Raw genomic sequence first — 24513 nt, 5'->3', positions numbered from 1 at the left:
AAAGTCCCTCAGGCTTCTCCCAACTTGCATCTGTTAAATACTTTACCCTTATTGGATCCATCCAATGCCACTTATGAGTTGGGCTTTTTATATTTAAAAGCTGAATAACTCTCACAAATAGATTAGTCTCATGATATGGCAGAACACAACCAATCAAACTGTCTTCATTGTAGAGATGAATATGAAATCTAAGGAAAAAAACATACATATACAGTTAAAGAGTATCTGGAAGTCAAAAAAAAAAAAAAAGACCCATCCACATTCTTCTTAGAACACCTTGTTTACTAGCTTTTAAGCAAGACCTGACAGGATTGTTACACTGACTCAGACCTATGGTCCACCTACAGTCCAGAATCCTAAGGTGGCCAGTGGCCTGTATGTGCTAGAGAAAAGAAACAATGCTACCTTTTTTTTTTTTTCCTCACTCTCACCAATTTTAGGTCCTTATAGGACTTAAGATTACTCTAGTTTCTTCTGCATAGATTTCAATATCAAACCAGATGTTACCATAATCAAGTATGAATTTCAGTATAATACATGTACAAAAAAACTCTGATCCAAAGGCTGTATCAACAAAATCACCCACCCTTTCATGACAAGAAGTATTATACTTTCTGTATCTGGAGAGGTTAATTTATACAACATCACAAAATACGTAGTTTGTTTCTTCTTCACACCTTCCTACATAACCTTGAAATGATAACAGGGTTCATGGTTCACAGTTAATATTGACATGCAGGATATTCAGTGGATTACCTGTGAATCAGCCATTCAAGGCACTTCTGGGCTGGCTTAAGCATAAAGTAAGGGGACAGGTGAATCAGGAACAATGAAATATTCTTATTCAGCTGCTGATTTACTGCTTTAGTCTGAACACTGCGTTCAAGGCCTTTGGATGTGGAACTAAACAAACTTGACTGGAACTCTTCAAAAGAAGGATCAATCCCCATCAGCTCTTCTAAGCCAGTGCATCCTGTAGAAAAAAAATATGGAGGAATGCCTTAAATGCAACAGTTTTATGCACCAGTCCTACCCACCTATCTCCTCACTGGCATATCCAGCTTTTTTGCTATATGGATATATGTCATTCTCACTAAGCAAACCAAAACAAACAGTAAACAGGTCTAAGACCAAAACTTTTTAGGTACTTGAAAGTATTCCTTAACTGACAAAGAAAAGTGCTCTTGCAGTAGTGAAGGCCAGCAGCATCCTGGGCTGTGCTGGAAAGAGCACAGCCAGCAGGCTGAAGGTGGGGGGAACTGTCCCTTCCATTTGTGGGATTGCATCTGGAGTATTGTGTTCAATTTTGAGCTTATCAGTAGAAGTAAAACATTCCCCTATGGATGCAAGTTCAGCAGAGGAACACTGAGTGGTCAGGGGACTGGAAAACAACATACAAGGAAAATGATGAACTGGGTTTTTTCAGCCTGGAGAAGACAATCCAAAGGAAATCTTCCTGCTCTCTGCAACTACTTAATGGGATATAGTACAGGTTATCAAGATGGAGACAGACTTTTCACAGGTACACAATGGAAGGATGGGAGGCAGCAGCTGCAAGCTGGAACATAAGAAGTTCAAAGCCAATGTAGAGATTTTTTTTTCTTTTAACACTGGAGTGATCAAACACTGGATTGGAGGTCCAACACTGGATCAGAGACCATAAAACCACCATCTTCCAACTCAGCCAAGCACAGAGTTGAGTAAACTGTGCTAACTAGCTCTGTGCTCAGTTGGGCTACTGAGTGACCTTCAAAGGTCCTTTCCAGACAAGATTATTCTATGATTTTATATGGGTGAAGAAAGCAAAGGTACGCCTGTGAATAAACTGAAATACAATATTCCATGTACACCACTGAAGAACCAGTGGAACTATTTCTCTATTTTACACAAGCTTGTAAATATTAATGCCTTTCATAAAGCAGGCAACTTGAGCTGAAATAAAAAAACCCAGGCAGCTGGTTGAAACATGGAAGAAATAAATCATTATATGCAATAGTTCTATAGTTTCTTAAGAAACTAAAAAACCCACTCTGTGTTGCATCAAAGGGCTATATCTCTCTCTCTACACCTTGTTACTTAAAAGCGATACATGGTATCAATCTGCCAGGTTTCAGAAAACAGCTTGCTTATTTAAGAAGCATCACATTCTTGGGCAAAATTTTATACAAAAATGGAAAGAGACAAGCACAAAGGATTTGAGGTGTGCCAATACAGCAATGGCTTTTGCCACTTTACATTATTTGTGGCCATGATGTTATCCAAGAGCAGCGCATCAGCACGTTTTCATGAGATCACAGAATGTGGGTTGGAAGGGACCTTGGGAAGATCGCTAGACCAAGGCAGTGCTCAAAACAGGGTTAGCCTGGAAAGCAGACCAGGCTGCTCTGGGCATTATCCAGTTACAGTTTTCAAAAGGACGGAGAGCACAATCTCCCTGGACAATCTGGTAAACTGCCTGACTGCCCTAACAGTGAAAGGCTTTTCCTTCTATCCAGTTGGAACTTTCCTATTCTTTCAACTTGTGCCTATTGTCTCCTGTCCTCCAGCCATACATTCCCTGGACAGTCTGGCCCATCTTCTTGGACCCTCCTCATAGGTATTGTCAGGCTGCTATGAGACCCACCAAAGCCTTCTCTTTTCCAGACTGAATGAGATCAGAGACATTCCTCCCAGCAACCTTCCCTTATCAGGCAAATTCTCCAGCCCCTGAGCACCTTGGGGGTCCCTGACTCTTCCCCATCACCTTACCCTTCACATGCCTAGAAATGTGCTCTAAGAGGGCATGCTCTGCGATTCTTCAATGGACTGGAGTGATGCTGGCTAGCCTGCAGTTTCTTGAATTGTCCTTTTGGGCCCTTTTGACTACGGGTCTGCCTTTCCTATTTATGTTTCCTATTTATGTTTCTCTAGTTGTTTTTTCGGATAGATTATTTTTAAAACCATTGGCATCTAAGCAGCCAAACTCACCGATTGCAAAAAACGTGTCCCTGTCAATGGTAGCGGCTTCCTTGCCGGTGAAGAGCAGCGATGCCACCTCGCTGCGGTCCAGGAGACTGGGATCGGTCTCGGGAAGCGCCAGCCGCTTCAGCTGCTCCGCGAGGGACGTCATGGCTTCGCGCTTTGGGGAAAGGAGCCTCCACAGAAAACTGGGGAAAGGAAACCACAGCAGGCCGGCCGATGAGGCAGCCGCACGCAGACATGCTGCCTCTGCCGCCCATTCCCGCTCTCGGCGCAGGCCCCGCCGCCCCTCGGGGCGCGCACATGTGGGGCCGGGCCGGACCCAGGGAAGCCGGGGCTCGGCTGTCCAGAGGGACACGTCCCGCGGGGACACGTGTCCCGGTCCCGGTCCCCGCCACACTCACCTGGCCGCGCGCCGCTCCCGGCCGGCCACACGTGGGCTGCGCGCGCCGCTCACCCGGAAGCGGCTCCTCCCGAGCATCGGGAAGTTCCCGCCCCGCCGGCGGAGAGCGGGATCCGCCCCCAGCCCCGGCCGCGCAGCTCTCCGGGAGCGGCTGAAAGCGACTCGGAGGGAAAGGCTCAGTTGGTGCTGGTGGAGAGCAACTGGACATGAGCCAGCAGTGTGCCCGGGGGGGCCAGAAGGCCAATGGCATCCTGGCCTTAGCAGGAATATTGTGGCCAGCAGCACAAGGGAAGGGATTCTTCCCCTCTATTCTGCACTGGTGTGAGTACACACCTGCAGACCTGTGTCCAGTTCTGGACCCCTCAGTTCAAGAAAGACATTGAGGTGCTGAAGCTTGTCCAGAGAAGGACAGTGGATATGGGGAAGGGTCTGGAGCACAAGTGTAAGAGGAGCAGCTGAGGGAGCTCGGGGTGTTTAGGCTGGAGAAAAGGAGGCTCAGAGGAGACCTTACCTGAAAGGAGATTGTACTCAGGTGGGTGTCGGCCTCTTCTCCCATGCAACAACCGACAGGGTGAAAGGTAATGGCCTCAAGTTATGCCAGGAGCGGTTTAGATTGGATATTAGGAAAAATTGTTTTACTGGAAGGGCGATCAGGCATTGGAATGGGCTGCCCAGGGAAGTGGTGGAGTCACCATCCCTGGAGGTATTTAAAAGACATACAGATGTGGAACTTAGGGACACTGTTTAATGGTAGACTTGGCAGTGCAAGTGGTTGGACTCGATGATCTTAGAGGTCTTTTCCAACCTAAAGGATTCTATAGTTCCACTGAGCATGTGCCACCTCCATGGATGGCCATGTTGGCATGTGGCTGGTCTTCATGAGGGGAGTGGCTGTTGTGGCAATTGTGGATGGTTTCACGCATCCAGGCAGATGCCTCGGAGTGCAGCGTCCCTGTGGAATCATCATGCAGGTGTGGGGCAGGGGCCAGACTGCCTGCATTGAGGAAGCAACCAGTCCAGGCACGAGTCAAGGTGTGAGGATACGCAGCAACTATGGATCGATGGAGGCGCCTCAGTGATGTCTCTGTTGCAAGGCTTGTAGCTGACTTTGTGCTGAGCTCTGCAAGGCAACAGCCCGGGCTGTGCATGGGGAGCCACTAAACAGGATCAGCATCTATTCATAGAGAAGAGATGCAACAACTAGAACAACTAGAGTTCTGGGATTTTTCCATGTCTGGAGTGAGTGATGCTACAGGAAGTGCAGGACTCCTATGAGCCAAAGGTCTTGAAAGCTATAGTAGTGTGTATGGGCTAGATCCCAACTGCAGAACCACAGAATGGTGTAGGTTGGAAGAAGCCTCTGAAAGTCATCTGATCTAGCCCCAGAGCAGGGCCAGCTTACAGCAGGTTGCTTAGACCTTAGTTCTCATTGTGTTTGGAGTATCTCCAAGGATGGAAATTCTACAGCTTCACTGCGCCTCTCATCCAAGGATTGATTACCCTCAGATTAAAAAGAAATTTCTAATATTAAAAACCTGTTATTTTTTTGATTGTTCTAATACTTGAGATACAGACCATCTATCAAATGAGATTACTAGGGATGGTACAAATCAAAATTCCAGTAAGATAGTAAAAAAATAGTGAAAAAACAAACAAACAAACAAACAAGGTAGCAAAAAACCCCAGCTCTTTTCCACATTCACTATGGTTTCTGTGCATCTTTTTCCTTCATGAAGCCTTCGTGTGACCTTATTTTTAGCATAGTTTAAACCTGCCTAAATATGCAAGTTTCCATGCCTAAAAATACCAAACATTAAAATATGTAGAAAATATGCAAAGTGCAGAAATCTGTTTCTAAAAAAAGGAAAACTAGCAACTGTTTTTTAGCAATGTGATTCATTATTTAAGTACTCTAGCCAGAATGATAAACTAGAAGTTGTAAATGTGTTCAGGTTTTCCGGTACTCCTATCCCACTCTATTCTCTCCAGTGGAGCATTGCAAAAAAGAGGTTTTATACCTTTGTGCTTTCTGTTTCATGCTTGTTTGGTTTCAGAGTAAAGCCAGGATTCCCTTTGGAGGTTAACTGGAGGAACAGAGATACCTTCTTCATATGGAAAAATATTTGTTCTGGATTTAATTATAAAAAAGTGTTTCCTGGGAAAAATGTAAAACCAGAGATTCTATTAGGAAATATGCTTAGTTGATACTGTATTATCCAGTGTTGAAGCTGAATATCAGGGAGATTTGCTCCATGCTGGACTACAAAGAAATGCTTCTCTGAACTGAAATTCAAACCTGTTTCAACCAGTTCCTTTAGCTTGTCATCACATAGGTGATCTGTATAGGTGGAATTCTTGTAGCCACACTACAGCTGAGATCACCTGTGCTGATGGCTGCTACTAAACTGTGTTTGACATATATTGTCTGTTCAAAAATCTTACAGTCTTAGAATATAAATTGTCATATGCTAACTTTTATTTGGGAAAAAGTGTTCAGTTTCAAGCACTTTCTGTAAGTCTATTCACTTGTAAGCATTGGTGTGCTTGAAAAGATTTAATTGAGAAAGGCAAACACTATTAAACTTTTAATCTTCTTTACATCTGAGTAAATTTGTGATACTGCTGGTGCAAATTCATGTCTTTAAATAGTTAAAGGTCTAGTCTTTATACTCCTTTTCTTCCAAGTCAACTCACCAGGTGTGTATATATAGAGCTACATCTACCTTGGTAAGTAATGCAACCCAGTAGGAGAAGATTTGTAGAATGAAGTGGTGATGAGGAGCCCCCATCACAATGAGCATTTCAGAGATTTTATGCAGACCAGATCTTGTTCTGCCATGTAGGCCAAGTTCCCATTAGCTGTGCTCCCAGAGTGAATCTTTCTGGTTTGGTTTCATTTGTAGGCAACAGGTGGGGAGGAATTTTATTTAAAGAGGAAAAGGAAATCACTTCTGATACCAAAAATATAATGTTCAGTAGCATTCAATTGTAATATATCAGAATGAAGGTAAGGGGTTGAGTACTATCTGTGCAATTTACTGTTTTCATACAAAGTTAGAGAGTGCTTTATTAAGTACTCTTAAATGATTATTAATTAATTTACTAATATGATACTTCTCTTTCCTTCTTGCACCACCTTCTGTAATCTAGTTATGATTAACAGTTCTGAAGGCGACAGAAGAGAGTCGCCTTCCCTGTGCTTCACCACCACTTGTTAATAATCTTGGTAAGTACCCTGACATTTCTCCATGCCATTTCTAACTGGAAATGTGACAGTGCTTGGCATCCAAAATATGATCTGATTGCAGCATACCGAAGTAATATTACAACCTTTCTAGGGTATGCAAGGGAGATCATCATTTTCTTAGAGTGTATCAAGTTCTCTAACTTTTTAAGCAAAAGTAGGTGTTAGCAGATATGTGTTTTTAATGTGGGTCTATGTATGTGAACTGAACTGTAAGCCAGTCTGTGTTCCAGAGCGGTGGCTTGAACATTTTGTTCACCCAAGGTAATCGTATTGTCAAGGAATATATTGTGTTTTGCTGTTGGTTGTAGGAGGCATTCCAAAATTCTGTAGTTGTGGGGGCTGTGTAGTTAAACCTGCTACTCTGAGCTAATCTGTGTCCTTTGTTCTTAATTCAGAACACATCTGTGATCTCTGAATTTATAGAATTACTGTAATAATAATGAAGAACGGTGCTTTATTCTGTACTTTAAGGCTGCATTAATGTATTTTTCTCCGTTTTCAGTTCTTTCTGCACTCTGTGACAATGCAGCAGTCACCCTTCACCCCTGGACATTGTGAAATGATGAGGCAGTACCCTTCTGTGGAGTAAACATTGATAAGGCCTTGAGACCACTATTCCCTTGGCTAAGCTTTTGTTAGAAGCAAAGAGATAGGAGCCACTTTGTCATATAGCAGTGCAAATATGTAAAATGAGAAAGTTAAGGGTTTTTTGTCCCTGTATGCCCTTTCTCCCCTAAGGGCTCAGTCTCTTTATGCTTGCATCAGTGAAACTCAGGAGTAATTCTGATGAGGTCTGTGAAGCTGTAAGAGTGCACAGCTGATGTAACTGGAGGGATGTAACTGGAGGCAGACACAATCAAGCATAATCCATAGAATCACAAAAGTATTTGGCTTGAAAGGGACCTTAAAGATCATCCAGTTCCAATCCCCCATTCTAATATCCCACTGGGCTGGGACACCTCCCACTAGACCAGGCTGCCCACAACCCCATCCAGCATGGCCTTGAATACTGCCAAGGTTGGGACATCCACCACTTCTCTGGGGAACCTGTTCTGGTGCCTCACCACCCTCACAGTAAAGAATTTCTTCCTCAAATCTAATCTAAACCTAATCTTTTTTCAGTTTGAAGCCATTCCCCCTTGTCCTATCATTACAGTTCCTGATGGAAAGTCCCTCTCTAACTTTCTTGTAGACCCCCATCAGATACTGGAAGGTTGCTATGAGGTCTCCACGCAACCTTCTCTTCTCCAGGCTGAACCGCCCCAACCTTCTCAACCTGTTTTCATTGGGATGGTGCTCCAGTCCCCTTATCAACTTCGTGGCCCTCCTCTGGACTTGCTTCAACAGTTCCATGTCCTTCTTATGTTGGGGACACCAGAACTGTATGCAGTACTCCAGGCGGTGTCTCATGAGAGCAGTGTAGAGAGGGAGAATCACCTCCTTCAATCTGCTGGACACACTCCTTTTGATGCGGCCCAGGACACATTTGGCTTTCTGGGCTGCCAGTGCACATAGCCAGCTCATGTTGAATTTTTTGTCAACAATCACCATTCAGTGGTGGTTGAGGCTACAGAGAATTGCAGTATTTGCTGCTGGAACAGGACTGAAGAGAGAATCACTCTTCAGTTGAACTGAAGGGCTGGAAGAACCTTCCTTGCTAGGCAGTGTATCCAGCACATCATTCACTTACTGACCACTATGGCAGGCAGTGCCGTGTTTTCCTGGCTTGTCTTGGAAAATATTTTGCAGCTTCCCCCAGACATAAGTTCTGGTGTGTAGCTGCATTCCAGATCTAATAATAAACAGAAACCCTCTGGATGGGCTAATGGAAAGCTATTTTGGGAAATTTACTATATTAAAGGCTTTCTGATATGGTAACATAGACTAGGGGCTTTTGAATCAAAATTGTTGTAAAGGAAGCTTTTAAATATATGTTCTAGGTAAGGAGAGATAAACCCCAAATAAACAAACTAGCTTCAGCTACATACATGCAAAGAAAGCATCATCCTGAAAAGGGTATACAATAGTCATCCTTGTAAATCCATTTGTATCCACTTGAGGCAGGTCTAGTTTATCCCAGAAGCATCAGAAAGAGGAAGGAGATGGTGAAAAACAGAAGAAAAAAAGCAATCCTTTCAGTGCTGAGCTACTTGATGAACTGTGTTTTTTTAATTTATTGTGTAAAAACTTAGCTAGGAAGTTGGATTTTAACAACTGCACAATAGTTGCAATGAAAAATAGGAAAATTTCTCTCATGTGAATGTGATGTGAGTGTGATAGTCTTTTGTCAAGCTTTAGTATTTCTTAGGCTGGGGAACACGATACTGTGTGTATAAGTTAGCTGTTTGTTATTACGAAAGAGTACCTGTGCCAGGCAATCTACTGAGAGAGTAGGTGTCATAGATCTACTGTGTGGTAGTTGTGAGTCACATTGTTTAATGCATTGGGAGAACTTTGTAATCAGAGTGTAGCAACGAGGCCATTGGGAGCTGGGATGTAATGTGCAGTAAGGAGAGTGTTGTGTACCAGACATGTCTCATCGTTCTTAACAGGGCTGTAAACAGTAAAAGAGATGATAAACTGAAGGGTGGGAAGAAGGAAGAAGTGATCAATGGGGAACATGCTTAACACAGCATACTTTCCTTACTGCAGCGTACTCTGTCTTGCTGTCACTTCCCTCAATTGCCTGTTACTCAAACCACTGACAGGCATTGGAGAAGCAGCAGATCTCACATGGTACAACTACCCATTCCTGACCTGCAACTGTTCAAACCTCTATTTGCTTGTCAGCCAGCCATTTGCTGGGTCTTTTTTGAAATGCTAAGATGAATCACAGCTCTTTCCCTGAAGAAGAAATAGTGTCATTCCTGTCCAGATGCACTGAATACAAATTTCAGTCTTTCCCCAGGCTGGCCCTTGAAGCCAGTGCTGCTGTCATTTCTTCATTTGCCCCTGTCACTGCCCATCCATGGGCCTTTTCTGCAGCTGGTGAATATGTGGTTTGAACTGGAATAGGCTCACAACTTTATATGATAATGCCTGAAAACAGTATGATCACAGACAGTAGCAGAGAGGAAATATTTATCTCCCAGTTTTGCTGTGCAATTATATTCAGTTATGTATTTTTATTTATTCACTTTATAAAGTTTATTTATTTTCCATATTTTTTTGTGTAGTAATGAGTTAAACATTCATGTAATGCCTAGCGCAGTGCCGCTGTGAACACTGTGAACAACAGAACATTTTTTTAATGCATGTGTATAAATATATATGAATATATATGAGATATTAATATTATAATATTTTAAAAGTATTAAAGAGTCAGAGAGCGCTTTTCAGTGATACTGAATCATACAGAGTATCTGCAGTCACAAAAATCCCCTAATTTTTTCCCTGCATTTCAGTGGTATTTTAAAAAGTGTTTTGCTTTTGTATTTGCTTTCACTGTGGATTGGAAACTCTTTGTGCAGTTATGTATTGTGGGAATTCTTGGGGGGAAACCCCCTGGTATTAGAAGAAATAGCATGTTTGATTTCGATGGTGAGGGCATGCCTCTGAGTTTTACTAATAAGCCTAGATCTCCAGATTTTCTGATTTACTGGAGGCGTCATGTTTTTAGACTTCAAATAGTGGCCCTGCTGTCTCTGTGCCTTGCACCCTTGCATAAAATAGTCTTGACAATTGGCAATGTTTCTAGATAACAGGTAATAACTCTTACATTGTGCATGTTAGTGACTTAAGGGAGTTCTCTGTAGAGAAAGAACTTGAGCGAGACTTAGAGATCCAGTGACACCAGAGGCAATTCCTCGGACACACAGAAAGGAGGGTGCTATTTCTATATTTCCACAGAATGCTCAACAGGCACTTGGTATAGTGGGTAGGAAGGCAGCCTGGACTTGAGCATGTAGTAGAGGGGAGTGTGTAGCACTAAGAATCAGGTGCTTCTGCCACTGATGCTGATACACTTCTTTTCAATAATCCTGGTGGCCAGAGACAAAACACTTGCTGCTGCAGTGCTCTTAAGTACTGCACGGGAGAGGTTACACTTCAAAATCTTTCTCACTTTACTTATGGTAGGATCCCTTGGGTTTGTATTTCCTGCCAGTTCTCACCAGTATGGTGACATATGTGCCTGGTTTTATTTGTAGAGGGGCAACAAAACATTTTAAACAATTTATGACTAATCTAAAAAATGTGTCTAGTCTGTCTGTATCACTGTAACACGTTTAAGGAATCGTGTGTGTGAACTGCAACAGACAGATCTGAGATGCAAAACACGATATTCTTTCTTGAGCAGAAGCTGTAGTGGTTTGGGAACTGCTAGGCTGCTCTGGAAACCTTTAGTGCTTTCCTTAACATTGCATATGAACTGTCTCCCAATTCAGACCCCATTTATAATTACTTAATTTATACTTTATTTATGATTAGTTGTAGTGCAGTTATCTTAAAAGAACATCACAATCACAAGTTAATTAATGGTGGACTATGGTAGAGTTAAGTTTTCCCAGCTGTTTTGCATGTATCACAATGCAGAATTTAATTGTATAGTCACAAACTACTTTTTTTCCAGAAATTGTGCTTTGTTCAGTGTACTGCACAAACAGTGCTCAACAGCATTATGCTTTCTCTTCTTTATTCAATGAAGATCTGCTGCACTAAGTTTAAGCATGTTCCCAGCTACATAATTTAAGATTTTCAGCTCTGGTCATCACAGTGTTTGTACTTGTCTTCAAGTATTCCAAATCTATCTGGTATTTGATTTTCACACTCTTCCTTATACTTCACAGTATTAGTATTATTTCTGATCTATAGAAAGAAAACTGAGGCACATTCTCCAAACTGTACATAGTTCTGTTTCCCCATCCAGTGGATAGTTTTAGGATAATAAATGCTGGTACTAAGGAAGTATCTTTTCCCTTAAGTGCTTTACAGAGTACAATTACATACTGCGTTTTTCCCCACTGTGTAAAGCTGATGTTTTGAACCTTTAGACCCAGCAGAATCCTATTTTTGTCTGGTATTTCCATCATGCATTGTTTTAAACACTCTCTCCTGCAATTGAAAGTGCATTCTATGACCCTCCTGACCCCCACCACTGTTACTTTAACAGTAAAAAAATCAAGCCCTACAAATTTAGGGCCTGATTTCCATATATCATCTGTGTGCCAGGTTTACCTATGGAAGTGGTATAAGGGGAATTGCTGAGCTATGGGGAGCAAATGAAAAAGTGCCGTGGTATTCTAGAAGCACACTCATAACAATCTGATCTGCCATAGAGAAGTCGAAGATATATTTGAATCCATCCATGGGAACTGCCAAATAAGCTTTCTGCTGAACGCTTTTATCAGGGGAAGATGTGTTCAGATTGTATCTACTGAAAAATGAATTTAGGAGTTTATATAAATACATGTGGAGCCTTACAGACTATAGAGGTAGGTTCACCTTTGTTGCTGTCTCCACCTCCAGCAACTGTTGTCCATATGAACTGGAAAATTACCTAGATCAGCTTCTGGCTTAAAAAAAACTTGTAACCTCTTGATTTTGGTTCAGTTATGAAAATCTGGAAGATTACCGCTATTCCAGATTTAACTGTGGAACACAACAGAGGTCTGGATGGCCCATTAGCATAGGTCTACTGCATTTATCCTATGGAATAACTAGTTTCAAAGTGAAGAAATGTTTAAATGCCCTTCTGTCCTACTTTGCTTATGCTAAGCTGAACTTAGGCAGGAAGAGAGGTGAGCCAGTTAAGAAACAAAGGACTTGTCCACATTCAGAGGGACTGAAAATAAACAAGAGCCTTCTCCATGAGTAGGTTATTGATGGTAGATCTCAAGAGCAACTAGTCTCATACTGGAAAGTGTGTTGTGTAAAACTGATACTCATTTCTCCTGATATAAGAATATGCTTGATGTTAGTGAGAAGGATCACAGTTGAAGGGAACATTGTCTTCAGAACAGGAAAATACAGGCCTTGCTGCTTTCATGTTAGGCATGGCAGGAACATTGCTCATTTTCTCAGTGCTGGTTCTTAATACAGCCAAGTGTCAGAGTAAAGCTTTGTTGGGCAGGATGTAAAGACAAGAGTTCTGGAGAAGAAAAACTTGTGCAATACATATATAAAGAACATGTTATCCCTGTTTGGCAGTAATTCAGGTTGTGCCTAATGCTGCCGTATACAGGGATGAATTTGCTGCTTTTACTAATCTTTGTATCACTCCTGTGAAATTAATATTAAGTAGCTGGTGTTCATTTTTACACACTGGTAATTTGTTCAACCAGGTTGCCTTCCTGAGTAACTTTAATCTTATAGATATTAGTGGTATTACATTGGTGTATCTGGAAAGAGAAATGAGGGCATCGAGACTGCAACTGTCAAAGGTCGTTCAGTCAACCTATACAAATGCTGAGTTTAGAACACAGCAGTGTTGGATATCCAGTGCCCATATCCTGTGCCCATAATCTCAACCTGATACCTCAGTGATTTCAAACCTGCCATGTCTCATCTGTGCCTCTTTGGATAATTGTTGTCTGGAAACTCTGACTTAGTTGACGATATTTGTTTCTAGATAAATAAAGGCATGTTGTCTTTGCATTCCTTATCTCACCCCTTCCCCCACCCCCCCTTTTCTCATTGTGACCAAAACTGTTACTGAACACTGTGGTGTTTTTTTAGACAAAAAAATCACAGGCTGGCCTACTAGGGGATTTTCTTAACTAGTTGCACTCATGAAGTATAAGTTGTATAATCAGTTACAGCTTTCACATTGCCCTACTCACACAGTTTCTTCCTTGCTTAGTATCTCTGTGGGATAAATCTAAGCCAGCATAAAATAGGAACACAGCCAAGATTCTGAGAACACATGATTTGTGAATGTTTCTTCAGAAGATTTGTAATAGGCCGTGCTATACCCCTAGTCCTGCCCCTTGCATTCTCGTCACTGAACCATTTTTAAAATCCTGGATCTGTCTCACCATTTTTTCCGACCTTATGCCAGCACTATTTGTAGTTTCCCCACCTGTTACTGGATGTATTGCGTTGTAGCTCACTGCATATTGCTCTACAACTTCAGTGTGCCAACAGACTGACTAAAGTTCTGTATATAAATTACAATATACATTTCCCAGTTTTTCATTCGCACATTTCTAATCTGTGCAAAGCATCTATCAAAACTTCTAATATTATTTAGTCCATGATCTGTCTTTGTGAGTTGCACTTACCCAGACAAGAACCATTAAACCAAAAAGGCACCCTCGAGAGGCTAGCTCAAGGGATAAGGCAGTTCAGGGTAGTGGTTCCTTCTAAAAAAAATGAATAGAAAGATGTCAGAATGTGAGGTTTGAGGGCTTTTCTTATCCATGGAAGGTATGACCTTGCGTGGTGCTGCCTGGCGGTCACCATGGCTTGAGGGTTTGCCCTGCTACATTACATCTTTCAGCACTCACATTGCAGTCTGATTGTTATTATGTATCACAGTACTGCCTGGTGATACTGTGGCAGAGACCAGATGTTGAATGTTTCCTGCGGCTCTCTGCCTTGAACCCTCTCTGAGAGCAGGGACCATCTGCAGTGCAGGATGCAAAGCTCCAAGCGTGGCCTACAAAGAGTAGGAACACCCCTTCAAGGGTATAAGGGACCCTGAATGCCTGAGCAAGCCTGACATACTAGAATAATGCTAGATATTTTTGGGTGCAGGCTTCACACAGACTGGAGAGACAAAGATGGAGGTGAAGGCTGTTTGGTAGGTAAAGCACACTATAATCATAGTTGTTGTGTAGGCTCCTCAGGGCTTTTAGTCAGACGAAGCATCTGCTCCAGAGAATTTATGTTCTAGGTGGACATTAAGAACCAAAGGAAGCATTGCTCACACTGTTTTAGAGATGGGACAGTGCAGCACGCCAAGCTTGTTTCTCTCCATGAGAGTAGTCTAACAAGCCAACACTTAGCTTTTGGGGAAAATTTTAGCTAGATTGACTTGCTCAAGGTCACACAAGGGCATCTTAAGCTGGCATGATCACCCCATATCTCAGCCCCGTGATGTTCCTTCCGCACGAAGGGTTGGCAAAAGCCAATGATGTCAGTGCAGTCAGCGTTTTCTCCATACCCCTGAAGCCCAAGCTACGCTTTGGTAGTATTTGTCTGTCTCATAAATGTTTCTTGCTACACTTCATCCATGGCTGAATTTCAGGGACAGAGTAAGTCGTGTCTATATATAGCTGATGAAACACTTCGGGATCTCCTGACAATGACAGTTGCTACTATGAAGCCAGCACTACATTTTTTCAGCTCTTTCTTAATTTTTATTTCCAAACCTGTAATTTGAAATAATATACTTTAAAAAAGTAATTAGCTACTGTATAGTTAATATAACCATGTATGAGTAGCGTGAAGAATTTTCAGAGTCAAAGTTTGTGCCTCTTGGTGCATAAATATGGGAGGGCTAATATGCTTAATGCCCACAGTGCTTTTCCTTAGCTCAGACAAAGAAATTTGGTTCCTAGATCTATGCTTCTCTTCTCTGCTCTCTTTCTGTTTTCTCTGTATGTGTTCATTTCAGGATTATGAAGCAAGTTTAAAGTTTATTCATACTGCCCTTACCTAATGAATTTAATTGCCTTTTTTATTTTTATGAACTTACAATATAGTGTGTTTCTTAAATTGAAGAAGGCAGGTTATATTTATTGCATTAAAAAAAAGGCGATGTCTCTTGAAATCCAATAAATGATAAATGATAAATACATTTTTTAACACATCTCATCTTTCTCCTTAGTTTTGTTCAGGAAATATATGCATAATTTTTAACAGAATCCAACATTTTGAACCAATTTAAATTATCATAATCTTATTTAAATAATTCATATTCTTGTTGGTTAAGCTTTAAACTAGTGGATATTTGCTACAAGCAGAAATACATTTTATGTACAAGTGACAGTTATGACATGCTGTGAAAGTTAAAGGGCTTTTTGATCTCTTTTTTAAGATCCTGTTAACAGTTTACACAAGAGAATAATTAGTTTGAATTTCTTTTCTATTACCTTTCATTGACTTCTTTATTGAGAAACCATTCTATTGTTCTTTTTCACAAAGAAACAGACAAACAAAAAGACTATGATTACTTAAAGACTCAATGACTGACTGAGCTCTCATGAGGTTCTTTATCTTTCTGTGGCCTTTCTGAGACAGTTTTGGCGGATATGAACTATTGCATTCCTATACAGAAGTGTTAAAACTGAAAACTAATGGTGATTATTTCTACATCAGTTGACTGTTTCACGGGCAATTATTTAAGTAGAGAAATCTGGCTTATTTCTTAGTCTATATCTAACTAAGTTCGAATAGAGGAATGATCTGGTGAAATGTGGTGGTCAGTAATTTTGTTTTATTAACAAGTTGTGGTTTTATTCTCATTCTAAGATTTTGTGAGAGGGAAGAATAAGAAGCGTGTTGAAGGATTGAAAGTCTGAGGAACAGTAAAAAATGCAGAGTGAGTTCTTGAGAGAATGGTATGATGGCTTTTGACAAGTAAATGAATGTTAAATAAAAAATGTGTGAAACACTTTCCATTTCATTAAAACAAATGATAGATTTTCTTTAGTTAGAAAAGGCCGTTGATTCTCAAGTAGCTTAATGCAAAGCACCCGGGAGGCACTTGTGTGACCTCACAGACCTGCTGCTCCTGTTAGGAAAGCCTGTTTGGTACTCCTCATACATGGGAAGTGATATCTGGTTGCCACAGTGTTCTCCTGAGTTAAAGGCATCATTCTTCTGGTTAGGCCCTTGCTAACATTTATATTAGCATGAACTACAACTGCACACCTTTTGCCAAATAAAAGATAAAAATGGTTGACAATTCAGCTCTGCTATCTCCATTTCTTGTCTCCCTGTGCAACCTTATTTCTTCTAATTCATTTGGCAATCATGAATATTCTTTTTGTCTTGCCACATTGTAAACAAACTCTGCCATTTCTACCTCAACTGTACTTGCTGACTCTCCAGTATCTTGCCATGTTAACTTAAAACTACCTATCCGTGTAGTTCAATGTGTTTCTTTCTTTTTCTCTGTTTCTGACTTTTGTTCTTTCTTTCCTGCTCAGGCTGCTAATCTCTGTTTTGATTTTATTTCCTTTCTTCTTAGGCACACATAGTTTGTAGCAGTGCAACTCTGACAGCTTTAGTGGAGATAGTTCTAACCTACTCCTGATGTGGAAATAAGCTGGTTGAAGCAAAGTGCTTTATTCATACTACTGTGCTAGGCACAGCTTTGCTTTTCTCTTGTTGAGCTGAAAGAGGCATCTCCCTTTCCACTTCAAGTTTGGCGTCAGAGTTCCATTTTGGCTCTTCTTCCACTACGGACCTCCATTCATATGCTTCTCATTACCATCTGCACAGTTAGTTTATAAAATTAAATTAAAGTAGTAAACAAAATACCAGATACTCCTCCTAAAGCTCCATCTATAAATATCTCTTCTGCCTACTCATGCTCTCTGATTAAGAGGCAGTAAGCAGTTATTCAGAGAACCTAAAACATGTCAGATTCCATCAAGATAGGCAGGTGGTTTTGGTTTGATTTTTTTTTTAATGGGGCTATTCCATTTAGTTTTCTGTTTTATAGACAAAAAGCCCAACTTTCTGAAAATGCACACTGAAAAAGTTGAAGTCCCCTATATTTTTTGATCCAAAATGGACTAATATTACCTAGCCAAAGTGGATCTTGAAATACTTACTTTTTTAAATCTCTCAGACTAGCTGAGTGGGACTATGGTTCTAGCTTGGAACAATTTGGTTCTAGTTTGCTTGGAACAATTAAACATTTTTGTTTCATTTTCTTTGTTATCAAAGTACTGTTTGCATATGTACCAAGTAAACATGAAAAAATGAACAGTACCTTTGCAGCAGTGGCTAGGTAATGCTTTGAGTAAATCCAGTTATTTTATGAAAAAACTTGGCAAACTTCTTTTAGAATTCTGGAAAATTTGGCTAGATTTACTTTTGATTCCTAGAAATCTAGGCATGAGTCTGACTCTAGTCCTAATCCACAGTGTGATTGGATATTCTTTGTCACCATCCCACCTCAGTTTTTATTTCATGACACAGGCACCCTGGCCTGTGTTAGAGGGTAAAGGCCAACATATAAAACATGGATTTTAGCTAATACCTCCCTGCATGAAGCCGTCAGTACCTGTAAGGCTCACCTGTACTGCACAGTGGGGAAGGGTGCGGTACCGTGTGACTTCATCCGTATAGATCCCCAGACAAGGCAGTGCTGAGGAAAGGCACAAAGCTGGTTGCAGTGGCTCACCTCTAATGAGGGAGTACATGAAAGGTCACAGGTTTCATTAGTGCAGTAGAGCTCTTTGCATGGGGGACAGCTCTGAGTCAGAGCATTACAGATTTATGTGTATACTTCTAGAGCTTCTCTGACTTCTGCATTTCCTTTAGAAATTCTTCTGTGCTTTGTATGGTGAAAAAGAAGAAATGGTTTTACTGACTTCAAAGGCTTAAATTATCATTTAGGTGATTGCAATTGGACTATTTCAAACCACAGGTGACTACCGAGCTATAAAACCCACACAAATTACACCAGCATACACTTAATGCATATCTATGTGAACTAATTTGTTTTGTAATTGCAATTTGATATTGTCTGAGAGTATCCTAAGAGAATGCTCATCTGCACTTGAACAAAAAAGTCTAGGCAGCATTCGCCAACATTAGTTCATTATATAGATGGAAGTGTAGCAACTTTGAGAGTGTTTGCACTGAGCAGGCAAAAAGCATGTGGTTCTGACTTTGCTACTTAGATTTGGAATTTCATTTCTGGACTGTTTGTCTTACAGTATGTGCATCAGTCTTCAGAAGTTCAGCTTGCTTTTATTGCATGAAGTGTTTCAATCCTTTTCTGAATTCCGATTTGCAACCTTAGTACTGCAATTCCAATTTGCAACCTTAGTGCTATATTTATGAAGTTTTTTTGAGCTAGTGAGTAGATATTTTCTGTGCATGTATGCATGTTCTTCTATATTGCATTGTTCTTCTATATTCTTATGGGCTAGAAGATGGCAGAAAGCAGAGCTTCAGTTAGCAATATGAAATGGAGGACATAAGCTGTAAATTATTCTGGTTATTGGCTTAGAGACCTACTGTTGTCTTTACTGAACATTTTCCCCTTGTATATGAGTATTTATGGCTTTTAAAAGCTCAGCTTTGGTGAGCATTTTCTTTTCCTAAGTGAGGATGGAATTGTATCTTGTGTGGCCACTGCTAGCGAGGATGACCTTGGCTGATGATAGGTGCAGGTATTAATGACAAGCTACATGAAGAACATAGTAAACTTGCCAATTCCCAGAAGAAACCCTGTTGCTGGGACAACTGAAATGATACGGCACAGGAGATACGAGACAAGCTTGCCAGGGTGCTTGGTCTCAGTGCTATCCTTTTGGATTTTGCTCTATGGAAAGCACGGGTAAATGCTTCCTGTCACACGTATGTGAAGTTACTGGTTCTACCGGCCTTTGTATGTGCTTCTTGGTGCCTGCTTTTGGATTTACTGAGACTGTTTCCTAGACAAAAATATATGCATTGCTTTTTAAAGTTGTGCTTCCATGCTTTCTGGTTAACTCCAGACCTGATCTCCAATGGAAATTGTTTCATCTCTTGAGTGTCCTTGTGTGTGCTGGCTCGTGTGATCCTTAATCCGAAAGTGTGAAGTGGCTCAAGGACAGATACCGACTTCAGACTAATGATAAACTATGCCAAACTACATTAGCAAATCATAGACGGGTCTTGAGAAGTAGAAATACATGTCAGTAGGAGGGGAAAAAAAAGGACAAGTCTGTGTCAAATCGTAAGGCACGACAGACAGGCAGACGAGCTCCCGCAGCGCTGGCGGGAGACGAGCCCCCTGCCCATCCTTGCTCTCCCGCAGCCCATCCCAGGCTGCCCCGTGCGGGATCAGCGCCCACCGCCTCCCGCCGCCCGCAGCGGGGCTGGGACCGGGGCCGCCGCCCGGAGCGCCACGTGACAGCCCGGCGGGGATAATAAGCCGCAGCAATGAGCCGCCCTGGGCTTCTCCGAGGGGTCAGCCGCAGGGACCGACAGCAGCAGCCACAGAGGGAGAGAGAGGGAGAGAGAGTGAAGGAGGGCAAGGGAGAGAGGGAAGCAAGGTCACCACACGTCAGCACCTACCTGACAGTTTCAGCCTCTGCTCTCAGCAAAATTCGTCCATATTCACTCCCTGTCACCTTGGAAAAAAGGAAAAAAAAAAAAAAAGAAAGAAAGAAAAGAAAACAGACACTGCTACCTACAACCCATCAGCAAGTAAACTCAAACTGTAGTAGAAGCCTCAGCAGCTGAAGCTGATCCCCCGGTAGCATGAACAGCATGAACCAGATAGAAACAAACATGCAGTACACCTATAACTATGAAGAAGATGAGTACATGACCCAAGAAGAAGAATGGGACAGGGACCTGCTCCTGGACCCAGCATGGGAGAAACAGCAAAGGAAGGTCTGAAAATATTGTGTTTGTCTGTGTGGTTCTGTACGGAATGATGTCCTCTCTTATTTCCATGCTGTATCTGGAATTGTCAGGGCCGTACAGCAAGGGGTTCTAATAAAACATATTTTACATTGTATAAAACATGTATATAATGTATAGTTGCTATGCCATATTTTGAGGATAAAGCATTTGCTGTTTTGATTCTTAAGTGAAACCTATGTCAGATGAAAATGATTTATGAGAGTCAGGAGGGTTTTTTTATATTGCACTGGAAATATCCTGTCAGTATCACTAGATTTATGTATTAATGTTTCAGTAATTTTTAACTTCACTTCCTAGGTCCTCCTTTCAGAAAGCAGACTCTGAATTGATGTGTACATCTGGTGGATTTTGAAAAAGAGTAAATTGCAAATATAAACAGGGAGATGAATGAGATGGTTCAAAATTGGTGTGCAACAGAACTTTGCAATATTTCTGAGAGCAGACTGAGAAATCACTTTTGAAGTTGCGATCTTGCAAGTCAGCTCTTAGTAGAATATACTCTTCATTCCAATTGAATGATCTGACAAGGAAAGTATTGCCTAGAAATACATCCAGGCTATATTTGGAAAACTGTATTTCACAATTATGTTCCCACATGCCAGTTCACTGTCTGGGAAAAAAAAACAGATCTGTAAATATATTGGAATATACTGTTGTGTAGGAAATGCTTCTTGCCTTTTAGGTGTAAGAAAACTATTGAGCCACCGAGTACTGCCCATGCTCTTTTTCTGAACATAGGCAGAAATTATGATCCCACATCAGTCTTGTCAATGGTTTGATACTTTAGTAATATTTGCACTTCTAATTTCAGAACACTAAGTTTTAAACAGCACATGGAAAAGAGAGATGAAATATTGTAGAGGATTTGTTACTTTCTAATTTGAAAGGTGATGCTGAAGTCACAGCTGACAGATCTGGGATTAAAAGGTTATCTGCTGGTTACAAGAATGGAAAAAAAAGGGAGGGAGAGAAAGACAGTGCTCTGGACAATAAGGTTGAATATATATTCTGCATAGCTGAGCAGCTCACTTCAAAATCTAAGTAGAAGGTGCCAGTTAAGATCTTATGAGAGAGTCTGGCCCACTGTTGCAGTCACAGCTTCTGTAAAAGCTATGCTATAAATGTATAGCTATAAAAGTAAGGGCTGCTAGAATTGTTGGGGCCAGGGGGGTTGCTTTTCCATTAAAGTTTGTAGAGCTGGTATTTTCTGCTCAAATTCATCTTGGAGTCTCCCTCCTTCTGTGAGTTTTAGCTGGTTTTATTAATTTTCCTACATTCACACCTGTTTGGATCCTGCTGTATGAATATAGTGGGAGAAGTTCTCTAAGTTGAAGTTCACTTTTCTTGATCTACCAGCTGCTGCAACTCCTAACCAATAAATTGTACTCATCAACACTGACATTAGTTTTAATTTGACACTCTTCAGATGGTCAACTATGTTTTTCTGTTTTATAAAGAGAATGGAAATTATCTTAGTGCTTAAGTGCTTTAGTGATTTGAAACTGTGCAGCTGTAAGAGGTTGTGGCTACATCTTATTAGGATTCAATTGTCCAGTATTTCAGAGAATGCTGTTTTCAAAAAAAATTGGACAGATTACTAGATAGTCAGCACTCTAATGAAGTTTTCCTTCAATGCAGACAAACGATCAAAAGTAAAGAGGACTTGGATTAGGAAGACGTTTTTGTGTTTACAGTAAGTCTCTTGACTTTTACAGAAAATCAGGGAGTAGCTATACTACATTGAAAATTTTATGTTTCCATTCTCTGAACAGACAGCACTTCAGCAGAAAGTCAGATTTCAACATTGATAAATTAAAGCAGACTCTGCTTTACTTCCAACTTTATGTTGCCAGTTCCCTGGGTTTAGTTTTAATATTAACATGATTACATATGTAAATGAAATTTAGGAGTGGGGATCCTTACTCCTTTTCTTGGAAAGGAGTCTGAATTATTATTACATGAAAAGTACTTGCATGATAAAGGGTTGGTTAAACCTTGTAAAATTTTAAGGCTTCTATCTTTCCTAATTCATGCTAAGACAGTGGCAGAAAGCACTTTCTTAATTCCTTATTTATTAGGAGAAGGTTGCAGGTACATGGGCACAGATCTTTGTTCTAACTGGTAATATAATATTGAAAAATGATCTCAGTGGAGCCCTGGCAGTTGGCAGCATATATTTTCTATTAGACAGTCTTGGATCAAACCAAAAATAAATGCCATTGTTTCTATTGTGGGCTGCCCTCTCCAGACTTGCCATTTCAGTGATATGCCTGGTATGAAATCTGTCAACAGATGCTGGTAACACATGATGACGTCCATAGGATTACAATGGATGTGACGCCTAATTATAACCATGGTTCGTGGAGTATTATGGTCTGCTGTAATCCAGGCTCCTTGGTGGTCACAGATGCCCAAAAAATATGAAGTACACTATAGGAAAGAAAGATGAGTTGTGGTTTAGCTCTGTCTGAATGTGAGCAACAATTCAAATGCTTTAATTGAGGTAACATTTAGCTTGTGTCAACTCAGGAAATCAAGAGAATACAATTCAACCATTTGCTGCAATAGATGCTATTGGCAAAAACTTAAACGGGATCATATGATTGGGCATTTCCAGCAACAACTTTAAAGAAAGACTAAATAACAAAAAAAAAAAAATAAAAAAATTGTATTTTGAATGGACATCCTGTAGGTGTCCATTAGTAGAGATGGACAGTAGATGTCCAATAGTAGAACAGACACAGTAAATATCCAATAGTAGAAACTAATTAAAGAATTATGGCCTTGGTGTCTTTTGAACCTGTAGATGGGTACCATGAGATTGGAAACTTCTACAGTCTGCTCCTTAACCCAGTACACTTCCACTGCCCACGTGCGCCTAAGCAGTGGCTGAAAGATCTATGGGAGTGGCCCCTTGTTTCTTCAGTACTACACAGAAATAAAAAAATATTGGAAGCACTTTTGGAAAAGTCTGTCCAGAGAGGGTGGGATTCTCTTCTTCATTCTGCCCCATAACCCTAGACAAGGTCAAGTCACCTCGTTTTTCCCACTGGTAGAAAGAGGCCAGCAGTGATAATTGTAAGAACTGGTACAAGTGGTTTGTTCTATGGTCTGTCAGACTAGAGATCACTTGTCTTTCAGCCCCTACCCTGCTGGACTGGAGTGCGAACAAAAGTCATACTAGCTTATAGTGGAAGACTTAAAACATGATTTCTCTTTTCTCCATAATAAATATATTTCTGCATAATAAATATATTTCTCCGTAATAAATGTATTTCTTATATTTCTTAAGCTTCCAAAAAAAGGCTCAACAAATTCCACAGAGCTTTTGGTTTTCACTACCTATATCTCAGTATAACTAAAGGGGACATAGGGAAATGCAGTGTCCCTTAGCTTAGGAAACCAAGCACAGCAGTGTTACTCAAAATGTGCACATACTGTATTTTTGCAATGTTTGATCTGCCAACACTGCTTAGTCAGCCAGGTGTTTGACAGCACTTTCTTGTTTGTAACTTTTGCTATAAATAATTATAGGAGTAAGTGTGCTTTTTTAAACTTTGACATGAAATGTGTTTTGTTAGCTTTCTAGGGAAGACTGTGAAACTAGTGTGATCCCTTCTTCAGGATAGTTATATTGTAACACACTAAATTGGCTTCACCTATGTAATAGGTGCCTTCTGCAGTCATTCAAATGTGTCTGACACTATTGAATCAACACATGTAAAGAAAGAACTGGGAACATGTTCCTTGCCTTACTGATATTATTATATGTGGATGATCTTATTCTAGCTTGCTGTATGGCCCTGGTACCACCGTTTTGTTAACGCAGAAGGGTTTTAATGTAGGTGTCAATGTAATTTCTGACAATTTTGATGGTTTTTTACACTGGTATAGAATAAAGAAGAAGATTTAGAATATTTATTTACCTTGATATTTCCCTCTTCGTGAAAGCAAATCTTGATAACGCTGAACCTTGTGCATGAGTGAGGAAAAGATTCTCAAGGAAAGAAGCTGTATCTTTCCAGCCTTCAGAAGTACATATCAGATTACATTTTCAGTGTGACCTATAAGGATTTATCTGCATTACCTCCTTTGGCTGGTAATACAACTCCTGTTGTCCTTGCAAGTTAAAAAAAAATGCTTCTGGAAGACACATGTATGGCAAATTATTTGGAAGAAGCTATCAGGACTGTGAATGATGGGCAACATCCTTATTGTTGTAGTCCTGCTGCAACTTCATTAAGTTCAGCAGATTTGAGAGGTTCGTTGCAGCCTGAAAGAGAAATTGACCTTGTGTTCAGTCTGACTTCAGTGTCTATAAATAGAGTTAGACTCAGTGTCCTGGATTTACTCTGAAGTTTGCCTG

General features: G+C 40.7%; 2 protein-coding genes across 2 annotated transcripts in view; one reads left to right on the top strand and one right to left on the bottom strand.

The window, feature by feature from the left end:
• The window catches only part of HEATR1 (HEAT repeat containing 1), a 36394-nt gene extending 32989 nt beyond the window's left edge, over positions 1-3405 (bottom strand). The window contains 4 exon segments of the mRNA XM_032683241.1: positions 47-188; positions 757-973; positions 2968-3146; positions 3363-3405. Of these exon segments, the coding sequence (XP_032539132.1) occupies positions 47-188; positions 757-973; positions 2968-3109 (501 nt within the window). The 5' untranslated portion in view covers positions 3110-3146; positions 3363-3405.
• Positions 3406-19702: 16297 nt separating this feature from the next.
• ACTN2 (actinin alpha 2) overlaps positions 19703-24513 on the top strand; it is a 69303-nt gene continuing 64492 nt past the window's right edge. The window contains exon 1 of the mRNA XM_032681958.1: positions 19703-20114. Within this exon, the coding sequence (XP_032537849.1) occupies positions 19980-20114 (135 nt within the window). The 5' untranslated portion in view covers positions 19703-19979. The remainder of the gene's footprint in view (positions 20115-24513) is intronic.

Source organism: Chiroxiphia lanceolata, chromosome 3 (genome assembly GCF_009829145.1).
Source record: "Chiroxiphia lanceolata isolate bChiLan1 chromosome 3, bChiLan1.pri, whole genome shotgun sequence".
NCBI lineage: Eukaryota > Metazoa > Chordata > Aves > Passeriformes > Pipridae > Chiroxiphia > Chiroxiphia lanceolata.
The sequence above is the reverse complement of the archived record's forward strand: the minus strand, read 5'-3'. Positions and strand labels throughout refer to the sequence as shown.